The sequence below is a fragment of the Terrapene carolina genome, unplaced genomic scaffold (assembly GCF_002925995.2).
Source record: "Terrapene carolina triunguis isolate 2854851 unplaced genomic scaffold, T_m_triunguis-2.0 Scaffold26064, whole genome shotgun sequence".
Classification (NCBI taxonomy): domain Eukaryota; kingdom Metazoa; phylum Chordata; order Testudines; family Emydidae; genus Terrapene; species Terrapene triunguis.
The window spans coordinates 10,681-35,368 of NW_020690415.1; the positions used below are offsets into that span (position 1 = coordinate 10,681).

The window sequence follows — 24,688 nt, forward strand, 5'->3', positions numbered from 1 at the left end:
GCACCTAGGTCCTTTGCAGCCACTTAGCCACCCTGAAGAACTGGGCCTGCTGTCTGTGCTTGGCTATGCAGACTATCCAAGGAGGCCTGTCTGGCCAAGCCACCTCTCTAAAGCACCCTGAGACACCAGGTGAATTTGCCTAGCAAAGAACTGAGTGTGCCGGGATTTCTGAGAGCACAGGGAGCAGTTAAGGAGGAAAAGGACATTGCAGAGAAGAGAAATGTTTTCTTTGTATCAGTCTTCACCATGGCAGTTGTTGAGCAGATTGCTGCCCTGGACCTGCTCTTTCCAGCTCATGAAGATTGGGAGCTGTCGGGGCTGGGCGTGCCAGAAGAGGAGATACTGGAGCAAACCGACAATTTAAAGTCCCGACACCCAGCTAAGACGTTCTGCGCTGAAAGGGGATTTATGAACGAAGTGACTGAGCAACCGGCGATAGTATCTGATCTCCCATTGAGAGCAGGTTTTGGACTGGAGAGTAGCAGATGCGGGACCTCTATTGTTAAAAGGCTCTACGGGGGTCTAGGGAATTGCAGAGCAGTGAGTCTTACTGCAGGACCCAGTGAACTGCTTGAGTTGACCATTAAAATCAGACGATAACCAGCTAGCAGGGCACGCTATGAGACGGACAGCCCAGCATGGCTCTGCAAAGGAAATGGGCCTCACGGAATCTCTTAGGCTTTGTCTACGCTGGCAAGTGAAAGACACAATTTTTGTCATTCACAGGTGTTAAAAAAACACTCCTCCGAAAGACAAAAGTTTTGCCAACAACAAGTGCCGGTGGGAACAGCACTTTATCGGCATGACACCAGTCATGATTTTATAGACTTCTATCATATCCCCCCTTAGTCATCTCTTTTCCAAGATGAAAAGTCCCAGTCTTATTAATCTCTCCTCATACGGCAGCCATTCCATACCCCTAAGCCTTTTTGTTGCCCTTTTCTGAACCTTTTCCAATTCCAATATATCTTTTTTTGAGATGAGGCGACCACATCTGTACGCAGTATTCAAGGTGTGGATGTACCATGGATTTAGAGGCAATATGATATTTTCTGTCTTATTATCTATCCCTTTCTTAATGATTCCCAACATTCTGTTCGCTTTTTTGACTGCCACTGCACATTGAGTGGATGTTTTCAGAGAACTATCCACAATGGCTCCAAGATCTCTTTCTTGAATGATAACAGCTAATTTAAACCCTATTCTTTTTCAGGTATAGTTGGGATTATGTTTTCCCATGTGCATTACTTTGCATTTATCAACATTGAATTTCATCTGCCATTTTGTTGCCGAGTCACCCAGTTTTGTGAGATCCTTTTGTAGCTCTTCACAGTCTGCCGGGGACTTAACCATCTGGAATAGTTTTGTATCATCTGCAAATTTTAGCAACTCACTGTTTACTCCTTTTTCCAGATCATTTATGAATATGTTGAATAGGACTGGGCCCAGTACAGACCCCTGGGGGACACAACTATTTACCTCTCTCCATTCTGAAAAATGACCATTTATTCCCACCCTTTGTTTCCTATCGTTTAACCAGTTACCAATTCAGGAGAGGACCTTCCCTCTTATCCCGTGGCAGCTTACTTTGCTTAAGAGCCTTTGGTGAGGGACCTTGTCAAAGGCTTTCTGAAAATCTAAGTACACTATATCCACTGGATCACACTTGTCCACATGCTTGTTGACCCCATCAGAGAGTTTTAGTAGATTGGTGAGGCATGATTTACCTTAAAAACCATGTTGACTCTTGCCCAACAAATTATGTTCATCCATGTGTCTGACAATTTTGTTCTTTACTATAGTTTCAACCAGTTTGCCCAGAACTGAAGTCAGGCTTACTGGCCTGTAATGCCCCGGTCACCTTTGGAGCCCTTTTTAAAAATTGGCATCTGTGGCATTATTGACAGAATATCTAACCGTATAGATCACTGTTGTAACCACTGTTATATATTTGCAGCAAATATTGTATAAAGGTTGTCATGTGAGGTGTCACGGAGTCCCCGGGGCGATGCTCTGGAACTGCTCCCTACGAAGCCAGTCAGGACTCTGGTGAAGTCTCCTCGCTCTGAGCAGACTGTCTCCAGGGCAAGAAGCTCACACGGCTTCACCTTCCTGGGTCTGACCTTGGAGCATTCAGCATCCTCTGCCCCTCTGTGCGCTTCCCACAGCGAGTCCGCCCAGGTGGGGTCCTGGGGAAGCCAGAGGGTCCTGCACCCCCACTTCGCAGTCAGACGTGACTCTCAGCCAGCCAGTAAAACAGAGGTTTATTAGATGACAGGAACATGATCTAAAACAGAGCTTGTAGGTACAGAGAACAGGACCCCTCAGCCGGGTCCATTTTGGGGGGCAGTGATCCAGACACCCATGTCTGCACTCACCCCTCGTCCCCAGCCAGCTCCAAACTGACTCCCTCTCCAGCCCCTCCTCCTCTGGGCTTTGTCTCTTTCCCGGGCCAGGAGGTCACCTGATCTCTTTGTTCTCCAACACCTTCAGTTGACATTTTTGCAGAGGAGGGGCCCCGGGCCATTAGTTGCCAGGAAACAGAGTGCCGGCCATTCTCTGTCCAGACAGCATCACAGGGGCCTTCTTGGGCTCTGCGACAATTACACCCCCTTCTCCCACCACCTAGATACCTCAGAAATGCATAGGGGAAACTGAGGCACCCACACAGTATTCAGAGAAAACATTAAGAACATTCCCACTTCGTCACATGAGGCATCTATGGAAAGGTTATGATTGGCTATTTATAACTATGCTATCTGTATATGTGTATCATTTTTGTAGTTGAAGTTATGAATATTGGCTCTGTACTGTCTGTATTTCAAACTTGTGCTATGCTTCTGGGGAACACCCAGACAAGTTGATGTCAGCTCTGCCTAGCCTGCTTGCTGGCCCATTAAGAAAAATGTCTCCTGCTGTGAAGGCAGGGGTCTGGACTTGATGACCTTTCAGGGTCCCTTCCAGTTCTATGAGATAGGTATATCTCCATTAAAAAAAAACCAAAAAAACATCAGCTATACAATTGACCCATTGAGAGAAGGCAGATACGCCTTGTGACTCAGCAAAGTATGCCGGGACTTGCCTATGGACAGAACTCTGAGGTTCTTCCAGGCCATGTGATGGACAGCTTGTCTTTGGGACAAAGAAAGCAGAGACCACATGGCAAGAGACTATAAAAAGCTGCGGCAGCTTCTCCAACTTGTCTTCAATCCTGCTTCTTACCTCTGGAGAGGCTTTGCTACACTGAAGCTCTGAACCAAGGATTGAGGACCCATCCCAGCTGTGGATGTTCCAGAGACTTGATTTGAACCTGCAGTTTATTCTATCACTGCTACAAGCCTGAACCAAGAAGTTTGCCATTACTGTATGTAATTGATTCCATTTAACCAATTCTAGCTCTCATCTCTATCTTTTTCCTTTTATGAGTAAACCTTTAGATTTTAGATTCTAAAGGACTGGCAACAGCATGATTTGTGGGTAAGATCTAAGTTGTATATTGACCTGCGTCTGGGGCTTGGTCCTTTGGGATCGAGAGAACCTCTTTTCTTTTACTGGGGTCTTGGTTTTCATAACCATTCGTCCCCATAACGAGTGGCACTGGTGGTGATACTGGGAAACTGGAGTGTCTGAGGGAATTGCTTGTCTGACTTGTGGTTAGCCAGTGGGGTGAGACTGAAGTCTTCTCTGTTTGGCTGATTTGGTTTGCCTTGGTGTGCATAGAAACCGCAGACTTGGGCTGTAACTGCCCTGTTTTAAGCAATTTGTCCTGAATTGGCACTCTCAGTTGGGTCCCACCAGAACCAGCATCGTTACAGTGTCACATTAGATATCCTCCAATCATCTGGTACAGAAGCTAATTTAAATGTTAGGTTACACACTACAGTTAGTAGTCTTGCAATTTTACATTTGAGTTCCTTCAGAACTCTTGGGTGAATACCATCCGGTGCTGGTGACTTATTACTGTTTAGTTTATCAATTTGTTCCAAAAACTCCTCTAACGACATCTCAATCTGGGACAGTTCTTCAGATTTGTCTCCTAAAAAGAATGGCTCATTTTTGGGAATCTCCCCCAAATCCTCAGCTGTGAAGACCGATGCAAAGAATTCATTTAGTTTCTCCACAATGGCCTTTTGTGCTCCTTTAGCATCACGATCGTCCAGTGGCCCCACTGGTTCTTTAGCAGGCTTCCTGCTTCTGATGTACTTAAAACAAATTGTTGTTACTTTTTGAGTCTTTGGCTAGCTGTTCTTCAAATTCTTTTTTAGCTTTCCTAATTATATTTTTACACTTCACTTGTCCAGGGCCGGCTCTGGCTTTTTCGCCGCCCCAGGAGAAAAAGCCTCTGGCCGCCCCCCCCCGCCGGGGGGGAGGGCGGCCGGAGCCCTGGGGGGAGGGCGGCGAGCCCCGGCTGGGGCTCGGCTCTCCCCTTCTGGCGGCCAGAGCACCGGGGGCAGGGCAGCGAGCCCCGGCTGGGGCTCGGCTCTCCCCCCCGGCGGCCAGAGCGCAGGGTGGCGAGCCCCGGCAGGGGCTCTCCGCTCTCCTCCCGGCGGCCGGGGGGAGGGCGGCGAGCCCTGCTGTGGCCCCGCTCTCCCCGGCGGCCGGAGCGCCGCGCCGCCCCCCTCCAGGTGCCGCCCCAAGCACCAGCTTGGGTGCCTGGTGCCTGGAGCCGGCCCTGCACTTGTCAGAGTTTATGCTCCTTTCTATTTTCTTCATTAGGATTTAACTTCCGCTTTTTAAAGGATGCCTTTTTGCCTCTCACTGCTTCTTTTACTTTGTTTAGCCACGGTGGCACTTTTTTGGTTCTTGTGCTATGTTTCTTAATTTGGGGTAAACATTTAATTTGAGCCTCTATTATGGTATCTTTAAAAAATTTCCATGCAGCTTGCAGGGATTTAACTTTTTGCGCTGTACCTTTTAATTTCTGTTTAACTAACCTCCTCATTACAGTGCTGTTACATAAATCAATGGTGTCACCTCGTCTGGATGCTGTGTGCAGTCTGGGTCAGCCCCAGGGGTGGAATGATGCTCATATGGAGAGAGAATAACAGGTTGGGATGGTTACCTTACAGAGGTGACGTGGGACAGGGGACACACTAAAGATATACAGAATAATGACTGCTCTAGGGAAGGGAGATCGGGCACGTTGGTTCAGCCCTTCTCCTAGCACAAGAACATGGGGTCTGTTCAATACTGAAAGGCACCAGAAAGGAAATTCTTTCCCCACACAACGTGATTTGACTGTGGAACTCACTGCCACAATATATTATTGAGGTCAGTAGCTTAGCTGGATTCAGAAAATGTCTCGACATTTACGTGGAGAACAAGAACATGCAGAGTTCTAACCGTGAGGATAAAACTACCCCAGAGCTCAGGCTGGGCTATAAACCCTCCTGCTTCAGGGCATGAGCTGGGTGCTGAGCATTGGGGGTCAGGCAGCATCTTCACCAAAGCAGGTTATCCCCTCGCTGCCACTGCTGGGATTCTTGCCCCATCCCATGAGGCAGCTGGTCCTGGCCACTGTTGGAGACAGGAGTCTGGGCTACAGCGCCCCGGGCTGATCCTCCCTGAACGCCGGGATGGCAAAGAGCCAGCTGCAGCCTGGCCGAGGGAGACGGCAGTGATGGTGGTGGGCGGAGGACTCAGGTTCGTGCAGAGGCCCAGGATGGGCCCATTACCCAGTGCCTCTGCTTTTGATCTCACCCTAACTAAGGCTTCCTGATGGTTCCAGCTCAGCTGACGGGCGGGTCACAGAGTCTCTGTTTGCTCTGGGCTGGGATCCTTGTATTTGCCAGCTGGGCTGATTTGCGTGTTCAGCATCCTGCCCCCTCCCTTCTCCCCCCCTCGTGCCCCCAGTAGGCCTATAAATACCCCGGAGAGCCAGCGCCCTGCACAGGCTGAGCTCCGATCCTCATCGCTCCAGACAGGCGCCCGGACAGACAGACCGACAGACAGGTGAGTCCCTGCCCCCTCCTGGCCCTTCTCCCTCCTCGCTGGGTGCTGGGCTCTCGGTGGCATCTGAGCCCTGTGACGGGGCCTCATGCCCAGACTTGCCCTGTGTGAGTCCCTGGGGCCGTCTCTGTCCCACCCCTTCCCCCACCGCGCGGCCCCGGCACCCCGTCCCCTTGTGTCGGTGCTGAGCGTCCTCTCCCTGGGGCTCTGCTCCCCGCGCCCCTGCCCTGCCCTGCGTGGCTGGAGACGAGGGGCAGGGAGAGCCGCAGGCTGATGGGCCCTTGGGAACCAGCCCAGGGAGGGGGCCCCGCACAGCTCCCCTGCCCCACTGGGGCCTCTGAGTTGAGTCCCCCGGGCCTGGTATCTCTCTCGGGGCCCTTCTAGCCCAGCCAGGCCCTTTAACAAACAGCCCCAGCTCTGAACCGCCTCCCCCTGTGTAATGCCACACAGGGGAGGGGTGTCGCTCGGGGGGGTGTCTCAGGCGCTCATGACCCCATCTCCCTGGTGTGTTTTCTCCCCAGGGGAAGCGAGAAGATGGGGCCAGTCACCTACTTCAGCCTCTGCCTCCTCGGCTGCCTGATCTTTAACCCCTCACTGGAAGGTGAGTCCCTGCCCGGCCCCTCAGAGCTGGAGCCATGGGTGCTGGTTGCCGTGTTGGGAATTGGGAAGTGAATTCATTTCCCTCGTCACTCCCAGAGCCACTGCCCGTCTCCTGCTGCTGGGGGGTCACTGCCCTGGGGAGAGCCCAGGCCCTGCGGCTCCTCCCCAGGGAGCGGATGAGAGAAGGTGGATGAAATGCCCCCCAGGGTCGGCTCTTCCCATGAGGATTGGGTGGGACCAGTCCCTGGGCAATGGGCTCTCATCCCCCGTCAGCTACAGGCTCCCATCCCATCCTCCTGTGGTCCCCTCCCAATGTCCGGCCGTGTCCCCACGGGGTCCCTCTCCAAGGGCTGGTCATGGCTCCCCTCTAACCCCAGCTTCTCCTGCACCCGGCCTCTGATCCCGGCTGGGCTGCCCCATTCCCTGCACACTGTGCCTTTCTCCTCCAGACTGTCCCATTCCCTCCCCCTGCTGGGACACGGCTTCACCCCGTCCCTCTGTGCCCCCAGCCCTGAGAAGGGCAGAGCCTGCACAGTGTTTCCCTCCCCTCTGCCCCAGCCCCACAGATCCCTGCTATCCCCCCTCTTTATGCCCCATCTCCCTGGGCACCTCTCTCCCTTCCCTCCTCCTTCAACCCCCCAGTTTCTACCATCCAGAACTGGGCCCCTGCTCCCGATTTCCTCTCTAGTCCCAGTCTGTGCCAACCCCATTGCTCCCCCAGCTTCACCCCTTGCCCCTGGGTGTTCCCTTCCCCATCCCCCTTCCCCTCTGCCAGCTTCCCTGGCCCCACTGTCCCGCATGGCCCAGGGGGAGTCGGGGAGGAGCTCAGGGTGGCAGGAATTCCCTCTGCCCGAGGGCTGCAGCTGAATGGGGGCCACTGTGGCTGGCAGCTCCATATTTCGCCCGTTTTCCGAGGCTGGGAGTCCATGGGGCTCCCTGGGGCAGGGGCAGGGAGGGTCTATCAGCCCTCCCACGGTGCACTGGCTCCTTCCTCCCCCCAGGGAGTCCTGGGGAAAGGAGCCCCTGCCCCATGCAAATCCAGAGGCCCTGCCCTGCTGGGATCCCTGCTCAGGGCTGGGTTCCGGGGGCCCCGTTCTGCCGATGTGGGGTCTGGGCAAATCCAGCTTCTTCCTGCAGTACCAGGGCCTGGAGGGTCCTGCCAGCCAGACACAGCCCCAAATGGGATCCCGATGTTATTTGTGCTAATGGGAAAGCCACGGCTCTGCCTCTGAAACAGCCTCTAACCGCGGTGTCCTGTCCCCACCATTGCCCCCCAACCCCCTCTCTCTGCAGGGGCACAGGCTGGGTCCTGTCCCAGGGGCTGGCTACCCTTCCAAGGCAACTGCTATGGATACTTCCCCCAAGACAAAACCTGGCTAGAGGCTGAGGTAAGAGGCTGGGGGCTCAGGGGCTGGAGCTGGAGGCTGGGGGGATGGGGAGGTTTAGGGTGAATATCAGGGTCAGTGAGCTGGGCTGGGCTGGGGAATCTGCTCCAGTGGGAGGGGTGGGAGCCCAGGGCTGCACATTTCACACTGCCCCAGACAGAGCCCTGGGAACAGGCTGTGAGGGAACAACCTGCCCTGGCCAGGCTGGGGAGCAGAATACAATGTATACGTAGCTCCCGGTGGGACATGATCTCCTCTGGACCCAAAGCACTAGGGATGGGCTGTGTCTACCAAGGACACCAGGGACGGCCTGGGACTAGGTGGGGTCATGTCTCTGTGATGGGTTCCCCAGGGTGCAGCCTGGAACTGGGGTACCCCTGAGCCCTCTGGATTACCAACCTGGGCTCCCCCTCACACTGTGGTAATGTGACAAGCTGCAAACCCCTCAAGGTCCTGCACTCGCACAAACATCCACAGGCAGGGACACACCCAGCTGCAGTTACATGAATGCTTTCACCAGCCACTCATGAACCAGGAATAGAGAGACTCCAGCCAGTTCCCCACAGCTCCCCAGCCTGGGACCCCAGAGCTGTACCATCTTGCCCTGGTCAGAAGCCTGACGGGTGTAAGTATATTACCCAGTCTGTCCCTCCCTCAATGTGGAGAGGACAATGCACCAGCCCCTGTTCCTGATTAGATTTCCCTTTGCACTTCAAACAACACACTGTTTTAGGTAAAAAAATGTAAAATAGGTTTATTAACTACAGAAAGAGAGAGATTTTAAGTGATTATAAGTAATAATTGTATGGATCAAAGAAAATTACCTAAGAAATAAAACAAAATATAATTTGAGTTCTATAAAGTACACAGGATCTGAATCATGGAATCATAGAATATCAGGGTTGGAAGGGACCTCTGAAGGTCATCTAGTCCAACCCCCTGCTCAAAGCAGGACCAATCCCAACTAAATCATCCCAGCCAGGGCTTTGTCAAGTCAGGGACCAATTTTGTCAGAATCTAGATCTATCCTCTTTGGAATAACACATCCACTGCTTTCCTCTCATCCACAGAGCCAGTTATCTCATTGTAGAAGGCAATTTCATTAGTTAGGCGTGACTTCCCCTTGGTGAATCCATGCTGACTCTTCCTGATCACTTTCCTCTCCTCAAAGTGCTTCAAAATTGAGTCAGGGATCAACCCCTGAAAGGGGGTTCCAAAGAGGATGGATCTAGACTGTTCCCAGTGGTACCAGATGACAGAACAAGGAGTAATGGCCTCAAGTTGCAGTGGGGGAGGTTTAGGTTGGATATTAGGAAAAACGTTTTCACTAGGAGTGTGGCGAAACACTGGAATGGGTTACCTAGGGAGGTGGTGGAATCTCCTTCCTTAGAGGTTTTTAAGGTCAGGCTTGACAAAGCCCTGTCTGGGATGATTTAGTTGGTGTTAGTCCTGCTTTGAGCAGGGGGTTGGACTAGATGACCTCCTGAGGTCCCTTCCAATCCTGATAGTCTATGATTCTATTCTATGATAAAGGTTAACACAATCCGTTCTGGTCAGCCCCGAGCAATCATTCTATGATTCTTCTCTTCTGCAGACTAAACAAGCCCAGTTTCCTCAGCCTTTCCTCATAAGACATGTGCTCCAGCCCCCTAATCATTTTTGTTGCCCTCCGCTGGACTCTTTCCAATTTTTGCTCATCCTTCTTGTAGTGTGGGGCCCAAAACTGGACACAGTACTCCAGATGAGGCCTCACCAATGTCGAATAGAGGGGAATGATCAAGTCCCTCGATCTGCTGGCAATGCCCCTACTTATACAGCCCAAAATGCCGTTAGCCTGCTTGGAAACAAGGGCACCGTGTTGACTCATATCCAGCTTCTCGTCCACTGTAACCCCTAGGTCCTTTTCTGCAGAACTGCTGCCTAGACATTCGGTCCCTAGTCTGTAGCAGTGCATGGGATTCTTCCGTCCTAAGTGCAGGACTCTGCACTTGTCCTTATTGAACCTCATCAGATTTCTTTTGGCCCAATCCTCTAATTTGTCTAGGTCCCTCTGTATCCTATCCCTACCCTCCAGCGTATCTACCACTTCTCCCAGCTTAGTGTCATCTGCAAACTTGCTGAGAGTGCAGTCCACACCATCCTCCGGATCATTAATGAAGATATTGAACAAAACCGGCCCCAGGACCGACCCTTGGGGCACTCCGCTCAATACCGGCTGTCAACTAGACATGGATCCATTGATCACCACCCGTTGAACCCGACGTTCTAGCCAGCTTTCTATCCACCTTATAGTCCATTCATCCAGCCCATACTTCTTTAATTTGCTGGCAAGTATACTGTGGGAGACCGTATCAAAAGCTTTGCTAAAGTCAAGGAATAACACGTCCACTGCTTTCCCCTCATCCAGACCCAGTTATCTCCTCATAGAAGGCAATTAGGTTAGTCAGGCATGACTTGCCCTTGGTGAATCCATGCTGACTGTTCCTGATCACTTTCCTCTCCTCTAAGTGCTTCAGAATTGATTCCTTGAGGACCTGCTCCATGATTTTTCCAGGGACTGAGGTGAGGCTGACTGGCCTGTAGTTCCCCGCATCCTCTTTCTTCCCCTTTTTAAAGATGGGCACTACATTAGCCTTTTTCCCATCATCCGGGACCTCCCCCGATCACCATGAGTTTTCAAAGATAATGGCCAATGGCTCTGCAATCACATCCACCAACTCCTTTAGCACCCTCGGATGCAGCGCATCCGGCCCCATGAACTTGTGCTCATCCAGCTTTTCTAAATACTCCCGAACCACTTCTTTCTCCACAGAGGGCTCGTCACCTCCTCCCCATGCTGTGCTGCCCAGTGCAGCAGTCTGGGAGCTGGCCTTGTTTGTGAAGACAGAGGCAAAAAAATCATTGAGTACATTAGCTTTTTCCACATCCTCTGTCACTAGGTTGCTTCCCCCATTCAGTAAGGGGCCCACACTTTCCCTGACCATGTTCTTGTTGCTAACATACCTGAAGAAACCCTTCTTGTTACTCTTAACATCCCTTGCTAACTGCAACTCCAAATGTGATTTGGCCTTCCTGATTTCACTCCTGCATGCCTGAGCAATATTTTTATACTCCTCCCTGGTCATTTGTCCAATCTTCCACTTCTTGTAAGCTTCTTTTTTGCGTTTAAGGTCAGCAAGGATTTCACTGTTTAGCCAAGCTGGTAGCCTGCCATATTTACTATTCTTTCTACACATAGGGATGGTTTGTTCCTGCAACCGCAATAAGGATTCTTTAAAATACAGCCAGCTCTCCTGGACTCCTTTCCCCCTCATGTTATTCTCCCAGGGGATCCTGCCCATCTGTTCCCTGAGGGAGTCAAAGTCTGCTTTTCTGAAGTCCAGGGTCCGTATTCTGCTGCTCTCCTTTCTTCCTTGTGTCAGGATCCTGAACTCGACCATCTCATGGTCACTGCCTCCCAGGTTCCCATCCACTTTTGCTTCCCCTACTAATTCTTCCCGGTTTGCGAGCAGCAGGTCAAGAACAGCTCTGCCCCTAGTTGGTTCCTCCAGCACTTGCACCAGGAAATTATCCCCTACACTTTCCCAAAACTTCCTGGATTGTCTGTGCACCGCTGTTTTGCTCTCCCAGCAGATATCAGGGTGATTGAAGTCCCCCATGAGAACCAGGGCCTGCAATCTAGTAAATTCTGTTAGTTGCCGGAAGAAAGCCTCGTCCACCTCATCCCCCTGGTCTGGTGGTCTATAGCAGATTCCCACCACAACATCACCCTTGTTGCTCACACTTCTAAACTTTATCGAGAGACTCTCAGGTTTTTCTGCAGTTTCATACTGGAGCTCTGAGCAGTCATACTCCTCTCTTACATACAACGCAACTCCCCCACCTTTTCTGCCCTGCCTGTCCTTCCTGAACAGTTTATATACATCCATGACAGTACTCCAGTCATGTGAGTTATCCCACCAAGTCTCTGTTATTACAACCACATCATAGTTCCTTGACTGTTCCAGGACTTCCAGTTCTCTCTGCTTGTTTCCGAGGCTTCTTGCATTTGTCTATAGGGACTTAAGATAACTCGCGGATTGTCCCGCTTTCTCAGTATGAGACAGGAGTCCTCCCCTCTTGCACTCTCCTGCTCGTGCTTCCTCCCGGTACCCCACATCCCCACTTATGTCAGGGCTTTGGTCTCCTTCCCCCAGTGAACCTAGTTTAAACCCCCCTCACTAGGTTAGCCAGCCTTCTTGCAAAGATGCTCTTCCCTCTCTTTGTTAGGTGGAGCCCATCTCTGCCTAGCAGTCCTCCTTCTTGGAACACCATCTCATGGTTGAAGAATCCAAAGCCTTCTCTCCGACACCACCTACGTAGCCATTCGTTGACTTCCACGATTTGATGGTCTCTACCTAGGCCTTTTCCTTCCACAGGGAGGATGGACGAAAACACCACCTGCGCCTCAAACTCCTTTATCCTTCTTCCCAGAGCCACGTAGCACCTCACCCGGCTGGTACAAACAGTTCACCAATCTTGCATACACAGGATTCCCTCTTTCCCACTTGGGACCACCTCCCCAGTCCAAGTCTTTATCCTCCAGACATATTTTCAGGTGTTCAGTTGTGTGGTGAGTGAGGCCAAATGATGATGTCACTTAGAATATCAGGGTTGGAAGGGACCTCAGAAGATCATCTAGTCCAACCCCCTGCAGGACCAATCCCCAGACAGATTTTTACCCCAGTTCCCTAAATGACCCCATCAGGGATTGAACTCACAACTGTGGATTTAGCAGGCCAATGCTCAAACCACTGAGCATAGAACAGGGGCAGGTCACAGACCCAGTACCCAGCAGGGCTGTGTCTGGAGCATGGGGACAGGGCAAGGCCGTCTGTGGGGACCTCAGCTAGGAGCCAGGGAAGGCTTCCTCTCCTCATGGAGCTGGGGGAGGGGAAAGCCCCTTAGCAGGAGTGCCCAGCTGGGCAGGCGCCTCCCCAGGGCACCTATTATACTAAACCCTGCCTGCCTCTCTATGGGAAGCTGGGCCTGGAAGGAGGGACAGTCAGAAATCTTCTGGCTTTCCTGCAAGTCTCCCTCTGTGAGGCAGGTTTTCCAGACCTCATATCGTTCTTGGAGCTCTTTTCCGAGCTCTCCAATTTGTTAACGGCCTGTCTGAGGAGAGACCCCAGAACGGGACACGGTGCCCAGTGATGGTCTCACTAGTGCTGTATACGTGTAATACCCCCTCTCTGCTCCAACCCGATCGCCCTGTGCTTGCACGTTCAAGGCTCACACTTGCCCTCTTGTGCAGCACGGCACTGAGAGCTCACATTCAGCTGGTTGCAGCCATGACCCCTCAGTGCTTTTCAGTCCCGGCTCCCAGGCTACATCCCCCGGCTGTCAGTGCAGCCGGCTGCCTTGGTTCCTGGCCGTGAGACCCTGCATTTAGCTGTATTAACGCACACGGGGATCAAGTCAGCCCAGCTCACCGTGTGATCCCGATCCCTGCGTAGACCTGACGTGTCCGGCTCTATTTACCGCTCCAGCAATCTCACTGTCACCGGCAGCCTTCACCCGCACTGGTTTTGTATTGTCTCCCAGATCCCTGAGACAGAGACTGAATAGCCCTGGGCCGAGAACAGACCCTGATCCCTGTTTAACTGGCTTTGTTTCTTCTTGTCCCAGGCTCATTGCCAGCACCACTGGCATGGGGCCCATCTCGTCTCCATTCACAGTGCTGGAGAAAATAATATGATGGCCCATTATATCAAGCGGTACCACAGAAACAAGAGTCCGGTCTGGATCGGACTGTGGGATCTTGAGCAGGTGAGTGCCCGGTGCCCGCTCTGCCTCTGGCAGCCCCTCCCCAGACCCCTGGGCTCTGTGTCTCTGCTCAGTGAGGTTGTTGTTTGGGGCGGGGGTGCCACAGAGCAGGATTTCCATGGGAACGGGGTGAAAAGGGGCTGTAACCGCCTGGGTTTTCAGTCACAGGGTCGATCCCCAGCGCCCGGCGCAGAGTATGAACTGCTGTTATTAATATTCACATTCGTGACACTAGTGCCCAGGGACCCAGCACACCGGCCCGTTGTGCTCAGACCGTACACGCCCGGCACGAGAGTCAGCCCCGCCCCACACAGACGAGACGTCCAGACGAGGGCTCGGGGAAAGGGGCAGCCCCACGGGCAGAGCGACCAATGCGAGGGCACAGAGCCCTGGGAGTGCTGCCGCTCTGTGTGTATTCGTCCTCAGGGTGGGCTTAGTGAGGGGGGGGGTCACCTGGCCAGAGGCGCGTCAGCTCCAGGCCTGTAGGGGCTCAAAGTGAGCCACCGCGGCTCTTGTTTGGCCCCTGGGCCAGTCCAGTCGCCAGTCAGGGCCCTGCAGGCCAGTGCTGGGGTGGGGGTAGGGCTCTCCAGTCCCGTCTCTAGTCCAGAAAACAGGCACGTGCAGATTTCCAGGCCCGGCTCAGTCAGTGTCTTTCCCTGGGTACCGCTGCTGATGCCCCATAAACCCTGCACAGAGCTGCCCCCGGCTGCAGTGTCTGACAGTCACAGTCTGCTCCACACGCTGCTCCCCGGCTCCTGCTGCTGGCTCTGCACCCTGTTCCTCGGTGGGTTCCCCTGCATCCAGCTTCTCTGCTGCTCCGGGCTCGCTGTGCCGCTGCTTGTCCTCGAGCCAGGCCAACCCCTGCTTCCCCCAGCAGAGTTCCTGCCTCATTCGGCTCACAGGGCGTGAGGGGACCCGGGGGCAGGACGCCGGCAGGGATACTGTGTGTGGTTGCGTGTGTGACGTGGGACTTGCATGGACAAATCTTCTATTTAATCCACACACCCAGCTGCCGAGGCTGAACGGGACGTTTCTGAGAGCTCGGGGCTGGGTGCACGTGGTGGGTGCTGCTGGCCCTGCTGGCCGGCCGGCAGCCGGAGAGCAATGCCGCCGGTGGGACCGATGGGAGACGGGGGAGCTCCGTGGGCAGCACTGCTGGGCAGCACAGACGCCCCCTGCTGCAGCCGCTCCTGTCTGGCCCCAGAGCGCGGGAGAGGCTGGTGTTTCGGGGGGCAGTGACGGTGCAGACTCCTGCACGAGGCTCCCTCCAGCCGACAGGCTGTCGTCACTTGCTAAACATGCCCAACTGCTCTTGGCTACTCACTTCTCACCGTGATGAAATGCCAGAGACAGAGACCTCCTGGGCCACGTCGCAGCCTTTCACCCCTCAGGGGGCCAACTCAGCCTGGGGCAGCGTCAGCCTCTGCCCCCTCCGCAACTCCCCCTGCACCCGCCCATTGAGGAGCTGCCAACCGAGGGACACGGCCCCGTACAAAACCCTGGGGAATTAATAACCCAGAACTCCCTTCAGGGACAGGGAAGGGGGGGGATCAGGACCCACCCGAATCCCTGAACACACGGACAGAACAAGGGGATTGTCGCCAACATTCCCGGCTCCTTCCCATCGGCTGAGGTGCTGGCAGCCCACTCCAGGCGCATACGGCTTCTGCTTCCCTCCCCAGCAAACAGGCCAAGGGAACACACGATAGAGGCGGGGCCGTGGGCAGTCAGGCTTAATGGTCGGAGCAGGAGCAGGAAGCGGATCCAATACAAGGGTCAGAGCCGGAGTCAGGAATTAATAGCCAAGCCGAGGGTCAGAGCCAGGAGAAGACCCAGGTGGCACATCAAGGGTCAGAGCCGGAGCCCAGGGGCAGGGTAAGGAAGTCGGGACCAGGAGCAAGCCGAGGCGGCCAGGACTGAGCAGGAGCAAGGCTGGGAAACCAGCAGGAGCAGGAGGAGGAGCAGGGCTGGAGCAGGACAGGAGCCCGGCGAGGAGCAGCAGCACAGGGAGGATCGCGGCCGTGGCATGAAGACACTGAGCAGCCAGAGAGCTGCTGGGCTAAGAGCCGGCCAGCTGCCCTTCCTGCCCAGGCAGGGGGTGCAGTCAGTCGGGTGGTCTGCAGCCGGCTGGCTGCGCTGGCTGGGTCGCCAGGTGACTAATTCTGCTGCAGCCCCTGATCCCCGACAGTGCGAACCCCAGCTTCATCCAGCGCCCCCGTCCCCCAGACCTACCGCCGTGATCTCTGCAGCGGGGAGCAGAGTAACTCCCCTGTGGATGGGCTTTGGGAGCGTCGCCGCGTGGGTCTGTGCACACGAGAGAGAACGGGGGCAGCAGCGTGGGGCTGCGGGACAGCGCGTGGGATGACGCTGCCTGTCGGGCTGGGCTGGAGATGGACGTGGAACCTGAGGGCAGGTCGGGGTGCGCTCCCCTCGGCGATGTGGGGGTGGCAGGGGCAGGGGGTGCTGGAGACTCTCCCTTCACTTGCTGTTTTCATGCTTCCGAGGGCTTGGGCTGGTCCTGGTGTAACTTCAGCTGCCAGTAAATGTAGCCCTGGTTGTCAGCGCTGACATTTCATAGCAATGATCAGTGTCTCCAGTGTCACTGGGCAGCCTCTGCCCGTGCCCTGCCCATGGCCCCTCGGCTCCGGGGCACGTCTCTCGCTGTGTAACCTTGGGTTTTACAGGGGCTCTGCTCTCCTTTGTCTCTGCAGATTCAAAACTGGAGATGGTCAGATAAATCCCCGTTCAGCTTCAGAGCTTGGGAGAAAGGGCAACCTAATAGTCGGAGAAGAAATGAGCACTGTGCAGTGTTCAAACACAGTCTAGGTAAGTCGGTGGATCAGACCCACATGCAACTACAAGGGAACGCTGGCAGCGCCCTGACCACTCAGGTCCTGAGATACGATCCGGGCTGGCCCCTGCGCACTCTGGAGTGCAGATCCTTGCTCCTCTCTCTTCCCTGCCCCATGCTGGGAGGGCAGTCAGGAGAGACCCCCTTGTGTGAGCTGGTAAAACTGCTGCTTACCAGATCCCCAGTGTCAGTTTACATGTCTGCTCCGGTGACAGGCAGGAGATTATATATATATATATATATATATATACACACACACACCTGGCCCCAGATGGGGACTCTGCTGAGCTGTTAAAGGGTGATGGCTCTGAGTCGCTGTTGCACCCCTACTCCACTGCACCAGGGTGTCGATCAGGCTGAACTGTGCAAACACTGATCCACACAATGATGTGGGCACCAGAGCTGCATTTGGCTCCTTGCAGGGTCGTGTTACTCACAAGCATTCGCACACACGCCGGCTGCTTGTGAAAGTGCTGCACAGTCTCGGAACGTCCACAGATTGAGCACTAATGACTGTTCCCATGGAAACTGGCACCGGAAGGGGATCTTTAGCAAAAGCTGCAGCCAGGGAGCAGACCCCGCAGGACGTGGTGTAAGTGACCGGGCGCTCACAGCGCCACCGGGGAGGGGAAGAAGTTCTGAATGGCCCAGACAGCGACTAGCCAGTGTTGGTGGATAACGAGGGGTCGCTTTGCAGAGAGGTTTTGAACAGGAGAGGGGCGAAATTCACAACTAATCCCCCGCCTGACTCTGACCACTGAGTGCTGTGTCTGTGTGGGGCCTGCAGTGCCAGTGGGTGGGGGGAGCGAGGGGCAGGGCCGGGGCTCTCAGACCAATTCCATTTATCACTGGGACAGGCCTGGGCCTGCCATGAGCCGGGTGTGTTAGACAGTCACACGCTAGGGTAACAAGCAGCCCATTGAGCACTGGGCTCTGTAGTAATTGTTTAACCTTTGGTTAAAACTGCTGTTCGGGCTGCGGAAGGTTGTTCCCTCTGCAACGTGTTAGCTGTGTCTGGAGCTCCGATGCAGCTGCGCTAGCAGAGAGTGCACCTTGCCGATCCCGCCAGCCTCCAGCTTATTCCTAAAGACGGACCACAGGCTCCGTTCGGTGGCAAAGGCGCTCGGCCAGGCTGACTGTCAGCAAAGCACAGGGCTAATGCCCTGTGCAACGCGTCCCGGGGCACTAACACAGGTATGCTTGTGATGAGGGAAAGGCTCAGTCAGGGCACCAGGGTTCTGTCCCCTTTGCTGATACACAGATTTCCCTCCGATGACTTCCCCTTGTACACACTGATACAAACAGGTTACGTATTTCACTCCAGATGTTGTTAGGTACCACCCTGATTTTATACCTGCCAGTTCAAACAAACATCATCCATTCTCCTGTCATCCCCTCCTTAGCTTTACAAGAGTTGGGGAGTTCTTGTGCCCTCGCATGGGAATTTGTTTGCACAGTTACTTGGGAACTCTGGGTGTTCTTCTACCATTCTCTCCCGTCAGGAATGTGCTCACTTAGTTTAGCAACGCACCAGGTATTGGTTTTCTGCCAAGGCCAGGCCTACTCTGGTTCACAGCCTTTGATTCACACTGCTAGTTATGCTAGGGCTCCAGCAAGGCCTACAAAATATTCATAATTTGATACTTTTATAAACTATTAGGGAATTACATCGAAAAAAAATATGTTAAAGGAACATGAAGGTCCCAAAATCAAGGAAGTGCGAGACAAAGGCTGCCCATGTAACCTTAATGGAGCCCCTGGTACGTGTGCATCATGATACAGTCTTGAGTTACAGGCTCACTGTCCGTCAGGCCTGATGCCGGCAGATGGGCACAGCCAGGGCTGCAGTCACTGGACGGGGATACAGGCAAACAGCAGCAGAAACCCGCACCCAAGGGAACAGGGCACTGAGACCGGCCTATACCCCCCGCGGAGCTCCCTGCTGGGCCTGGGGTGCTGCTGAGGGGCTGAGCCCACCCAGCCCAGCCCCAGGACTGTCCTTCCCTGGGCGCTCTCTGGGCTGACTAAGCAGGAATACTACTGCCGGGCAGCCCCCGGGCACGGGCACAGACACCCCCGGAGCAGAGGGGTAACGGGGTCTGAGGGAGGAACGTGCTGTTCTGAGCACAGCAGGCCGGTAACACTGACTCCTGGGGCAGGGACACATCCCCTCTGCATGGCGGCTGAGCCCTGCCTGGGACAGATGTTCCCATGGGTGTAGCCAGACCCAGGTGGGCAGGGCCTGGAGGGGGCCTGGCTGTGGGGCAGCTCACTCAGCAGGGAGGGAGGCAGCAGCCCAGTTCCTGAGCGGGTGCCCCCAGTCCTGGGGCAGGGCTCTCGCTCTCTCCTCGGCCCTCTGGCTGGGGTGGGGGGCACGTGGGGTGGGGGAGGTAGGAGCAGTAGCACATGGACTAGGCGTCTCCCCTTTCACACTGAGCCTCGGCCTCTCTTTGCAGGATGGGGCTGCCCCAATCTGGGCTGCTCAGGGCTCCATCCCACCCTCCTCTTCCTCAGGGCTGTGCACAGGAGCTGGGATCTTCTCCGAGGGGCACGGAACGGGGCGGGGTTGGGGTCACTGAATGAGCAGGAACGGCCCAGCCTGCCCCACCCCAGGGGTCATTTCTGTTTTTCTTTCTAGGTTTTCAGAAATGGCACGATTATCCCTGTGAAGAGAGATTCTCTTTCATTTGTAAACGCAAACCCTAGGGGAGGCAGGTTGCCTGCACCTGGGGGCTCCCAGCACCTGGGCTATGAGTGAATTGGGTCCATCCAGCTCCCCTGGGAGACCAGATCCTGTGTCCCCGGCTGCAAAGTCCCTTCTGCAAAGCATCGCTGTGTTACGCTGTGTCACTCCCGCTCTGCTCTGCCCCCTTCTCTCCCGGTCGCACCCACGGTCTGCTCTTCTCAGCAATCTCAGCACAGTGAAGTGATAATAAACTTTCCCTCCAGCATTCAGCTCAGTGTGTGTCTCCTTTCTCGTGTTCCTGACTCTGGCATGGACAGTTCCATGTGTCGCCTGGCCCCAGTCTCAGCACCCCAGAGCCAGTCCCTCAGCGGGAGGACAGGGACTGAACAAGGAATGAGGGCCCTGGCCTTCTGGTAAAAACACAGGGGCATCGCTACCCCCTGAGACACGGCCCGTTCATCCCGCTCCCCTCTGCCCCACCCTCGGTGCTTATCCCTCCTGTCCTCATCTCAGTGCTCTCCAGAGCAGGACCTGGCTAGCCTGCCTGCAATGCACCTGCTCATCTTGCAGAGCAGGAATACAAAACAATAAAGACTGAGCCAGGACTCCTGGGTTCCAGTCCCAGCTCTGCTGGAGGGATCCTGTGTGACCCAGTGAACATCCCTTCTTCTCTTCCCTGTTATATTTATCTCTGTCCCTGACTGACAGGGTGTTCTCTGCCCCCAGCCTTCATACAGTCTCTCTCAGAGCGTCCCCTTATTGTGCTGGCCACAGGCCTCTCCTCCAGGAAAAGGGGCTCTCCTGCTTCAATCCCATTCAAATAGCAGCTAGAATAGTCACCAAACTGCCAAACCGAGTTTATTAGATTTCAGACAAAAATCAAACTGGCCTCCTGGCAAAGCCACAAACGTGAGCCCCGCTCAGGGATACCAGGGGTAGGGACCCCCCACAGTACAGCTCCTTTCAAGGAATCCATTGGTTTAGCATGAACAGGAGCCGGCGAACAGGGCTGCTAACAGGGGAGTTTGAGTGGGAGTTTGGAAGGGGAGGCAGGAGGGCGCGGTGCCCCGTGTGCTGTGTGTCCCCAGGTGCGGAGGGCAGAGACAACAGCAGCCATGAGCCAAGCAGCGGGGGACACAATGCAGATGATTGCATGTGGCAGCTGCGATATGTACATGGTCCTAGCGGGGGTGCCTGACCAGAGGTATGTCTGCATGAAGTGCCGCCTAATAGAGCTGCTGGAAGAAAAGATCCGAGGTTTGGAGATGCAGGTAGATACCCTGGTAGAGTTTAGAGGGGGGTTCGAGCAGCTGATGGAGCAAAGTCAAGGTATGGCAGAAGGGGAATGCTCAGGGGTACAGGTGGAAGCAGGGGCTATGGTCTGTGAGGGGGGAATGCCGGGGGGAGAACAAGGGCAGTGGAAGCACGTGACCGTGAGAAGCAGGCCAAGGAAAAGGAGGGCCAGTGAAGGGGAAATAGAGCTCAGGAACAGGTTTGGGTGTTTGGATAACGAGGAAGGGGTGCAGCAGGCGGTAACTGAAGGTGGGAGGGTGAGGAAGAAGAGAAGAGCGGCTAGTCCCATAGAAGGAGGGGAGGAGTTGATGGAGACAGCACCAAATCTGGGCCCCGGGAGGATACAGGATGGCATAAGGGGGATTATAAGGGAAAATAGGAATGGACGGGGGTTGCAACTAGAGGGAACAGGGGATAGATTAGTAGATCGCACTGTCACCAGGCAAAGGCAGGTTTACGTGATTGGAGACTCCTTACTGAGGAGGTTAGACAGGCCTGTGACCAGGGCGGACCCAGAGAACAGAAGGGTGTGCTGTCTGCCAGGCGCTAAGATAAGGGATGTGGACCTGCGGCTGAAAAGGATCCTAAAAGGAGCGGGTAAGAACCCCTTGATCATCCTTCACGTAGGAACGAATGACACGGCTAGGTTCTCGCTGGAGAGAATCAAGGGAGATTATGCCAGGCTGGGGAAGACGCTTAAGGAAATCGAGACTCAGATCATCTTCAGTGGGGTTCTGCCTGTTCCTAGAGAAGGGCAGCAAAGGGGTGACAGGATTGTGATGATAAATAGTTGGCTAAGGGAGTGGTGCTATAAAGAGGGCTTTGGGATGTATGGCCACTGGGAGGCTTTTGGGGACAGAAAACTGTTCTCACGGGATGGACTTCACCTAAGTAGGGAAGGAAATAGACTTCTGGGAGGGAGGCTGGCTCATCTCATCAAAAGAGCTTTAAACTAGGAATTTGGGGGAGACGGTTGGGAGATGTCCAGTTAATCTCCACACCAGATTATAACATTGAGAGGGAGGACGACGGACTAAGAATGGATATAGCCGGGGGGAAGAGATTGGACAAAAGGAGGAGGGGAGGGATGGATACTAGACTAATAGATCAAACTGGCGGTACGGTGTCCATACCAAATTGGATAACGAATGTGAGAGAGGCTAAACGGCATAAATTAAGCTGTTTATACACCAATGCGAGAAGCCTAGGTAACAAAATGGAGGAATTGGAGCTCCTGGTCCGAGAAATGAAACCGGATATCGTAGGAATAACCGAAACGTGGTGGAACGGTAGTCATGACTGGAGTACAGGTATGGAAGGGTATGTGCTGTTTAGGAACGACCGGAACAAAGGTAAAGGTGGGGGAGTAGCATTGCATGTCAACAATGAGGTAAACTGCAAAGAAATAATAAGTGATGGAATGGATAAGACAGAGTCTGTCTGGGCAATACTCACACTGGGTAAAAGAACTACTAGAGCCTCCCCTGGGATAGTGCTTGGGGTGTGCTATAGACCACCAGGATCTAGCTTGGATGCGGACAGAGAACTATTTAATGTTTTTAGGGAAGTAAATACTAATAGGAACTGTGTAATCATGGGAGACTTTAACTTCTCGGATATAGATTGGGGAACAAATGCTAGTAACAATAATAGGGCTCAGATTTTCCTAGACGTGATAGCGGATGAATTCCTGCATCAAGTAGTTGCTGAACCGACCAGGGGAGATGCCATTTTAGATTTGGTTTTGGTGAGTAGTGAGGACCTCGTTGAGGAAATGGTTGTAGGGGACAACCTTGGCTCGAGTGATCATGAGCTAATTCGGTTTAAACTAAATGGAAGGATTAACAAAATTAAATCGGAGACTAAGGTTTATGATTTCAAAAGGGCTAACTTTAATAAATTAAGGCGACTAGTTAGGGAAGTAGATTGGACTAACATATTTATGGATCTAAAAGTGGAAGGCGCCTGGGATTATTTCAAATTGAAGTTGCAGGAGCTGTCGGAGGCCTGTATCCTGAGAAAGGGAAAACGGTTCGTAGGCAGGAGATTTAGACTGAGCTGGATGAGCGAGCGTCTCAGACGGGTGATTAAGAAAAAACAGAAAGCGTACAAAGAGTGGAAGAGGGGAGGGATCAGCAAAGAAACCTACCTTATTGAGGTCAGAGCATGTAGAGATGGAGTGAGAAAGGCCAAAAGCCGTGTAGAGTTGGACCTTGCGAGGGGAATTAAAACCAATAGTAAGAGGTTTTATAGCTATATAAATAGGAAGAAAACAAAGAAAGAAGAAGTGGGACCGCTTAAGACTATAGATGGAGTGGAGATTAAGGATAATCTAGGCATGGCACAATATCTAAATGAATATTTTGCATCGGTCTTTAATGAGGCTAATGAAGGACTTAGGAATAGTGGCAGCGTGATGGATGGGAATAAAGTAGGGGGGGGTTGACATTACCGTATCCGAGGTAGAAGCCAAACTCGAACAGCTTAACGGGACTAAATCGGGCGGACCAGATGATCTTCATCCGAGAATATTAAAGGAACTGGCGCGAGAAATTGCAAGCCCATTAGCGATAATTTTTAATGAATCTGTAAACTCGGGAGTGGTACCGTTGGACTGGAGAATAGCTAATGTGGCTCCTATTTTCAAGAAGGGGGAAAAAAAGTGACCCGGGTAACTACAGGCCTGTTAGTTTAACATCTGTAATATGCAAGGTCTTGGAAAAAATTTTGAAGGAGAAAGTAGTTAAGGACCTTGAGGTCAATGGCAATTGGGACAAATTACAACACGGTTTTACGAAAGGTAGATCGTGCCAAACCAACCTGATCTCCTTCTTTGAGAAAGTAACAGATTTTTTAGATAAAGGAAATGCGGTGGATCTAATATCCCTCGATTTCAGTAAAGCGTTTGATACGGTACCACATGAGGAATTATTGGTTAAATTGGAAAAGATGGGGATCGATATGAAAATCCAGAGGTAGATAAGGAACTGGTTAAAGGGGAGACTGCAGTGGGTCGTACTGAAAGGTGAACTGTCAGGTTGGAGGGAGGTTACCAGTGGAGTTCCTCAAGGTTCGGTTTTGGGTCCGATTTTATTTCATCTATTTGTTACTGACCTCGGAACCAAATGTAAGAGTGGGCTGATAAAGTTTGCGGATGACACAAAGTTGGGAGGTATTGCCAATTCGGAGAAGGATCGAGATATCCTGCAGAGAGATTTGGATGACCTTGTAAATTGGAGTAATAGTAATAGGATGAAATTTAATAGTGAGAAGTGTAAGGTTATGCATTTAGGGATGACTAACAAGAATTTTAGTTATAAGCTGGGGACGCATCAGTTGGAAGTAACGGAAGAGGAGAAGGACCTCGGAGTCCTGGTTGATCGCAGGATGACTATGAGTCGGCAATGTGACGTGGACATGAAAAAAGCTAATGCGGTCTTGGGATGCATTAGGCGAGGTATTTCTAGTAGGGATAAGGAGGTGCTGGTTCCATTGTACAAGGCGCTGGTAAGACCTCATTTGGAGTACTGCGTGCAGTTCTGGTCTCCCATGTTTAAAAAGGATGAACTCAAACTGGAACGGGTACAGAGAAGGGCCACTAGGATGATCTGAGGAATGGAAAACCTTTCCTATGAAAGGAGACTCGAGGAGCTCGGTTTGTTTACCTTAACCAAAAGAAGGCTGAGGGGGGATATGATTGCTCTCTTTAAATATATCAAAGGGATAAATACCAGGGACGGAGAGGAATTATTTCAGCTCAGTACTAATGTGGACACGAGAACAAATGGATATAAACTGGCCGTCGGGAAGTTTAGGATTGAAATTAGACGACGGTTTCTAACCATCAGAGGGGTGAAGTTCTGGAACAGCCTTCCGAGGGAAATAGTGGGGGCGAAAGACTTCTCTGGCTTTAAGATTAAGCTTGATAAGTTTATGGAGGGGATGGTTTGATGGGATAATGTGATTTTAGTCAATAGGTCAATAACGTGCCATCGCTGGTAATTAGTAGCAATGGTCAATTATGGGATATTAAAAGTTACTACAGAGAACTTTTTCCGGAGGGTCTGGCTGGAGAATCTTGCCCGCATGCTCGGGGTTCAGCTGATCGCCATATTTGGG

General features: G+C 53.0%; 1 protein-coding gene across 1 annotated transcript; it reads left to right on the forward strand.

Annotated features, from left to right (window-relative positions):
• The first annotated feature begins 246 nt into the window (after nt 1-246).
• On the forward strand, nt 247-19,296 carry LOC112125464 (C-type lectin BpLec-like). The gene is made up of 7 exons (XM_029914011.1): nt 247-438; nt 5,921-5,952; nt 6,471-6,550; nt 7,843-7,937; nt 13,602-13,742; nt 16,451-16,565; nt 19,229-19,296. The coding sequence occupies exons 1-7, from the start codon at nt 247-249 to the stop codon at nt 19,294-19,296; spliced, it is 723 nt and encodes a 240-aa protein (XP_029769871.1).
• Nucleotides 19,297-24,688: the final 5,392 nt, after the last annotated feature.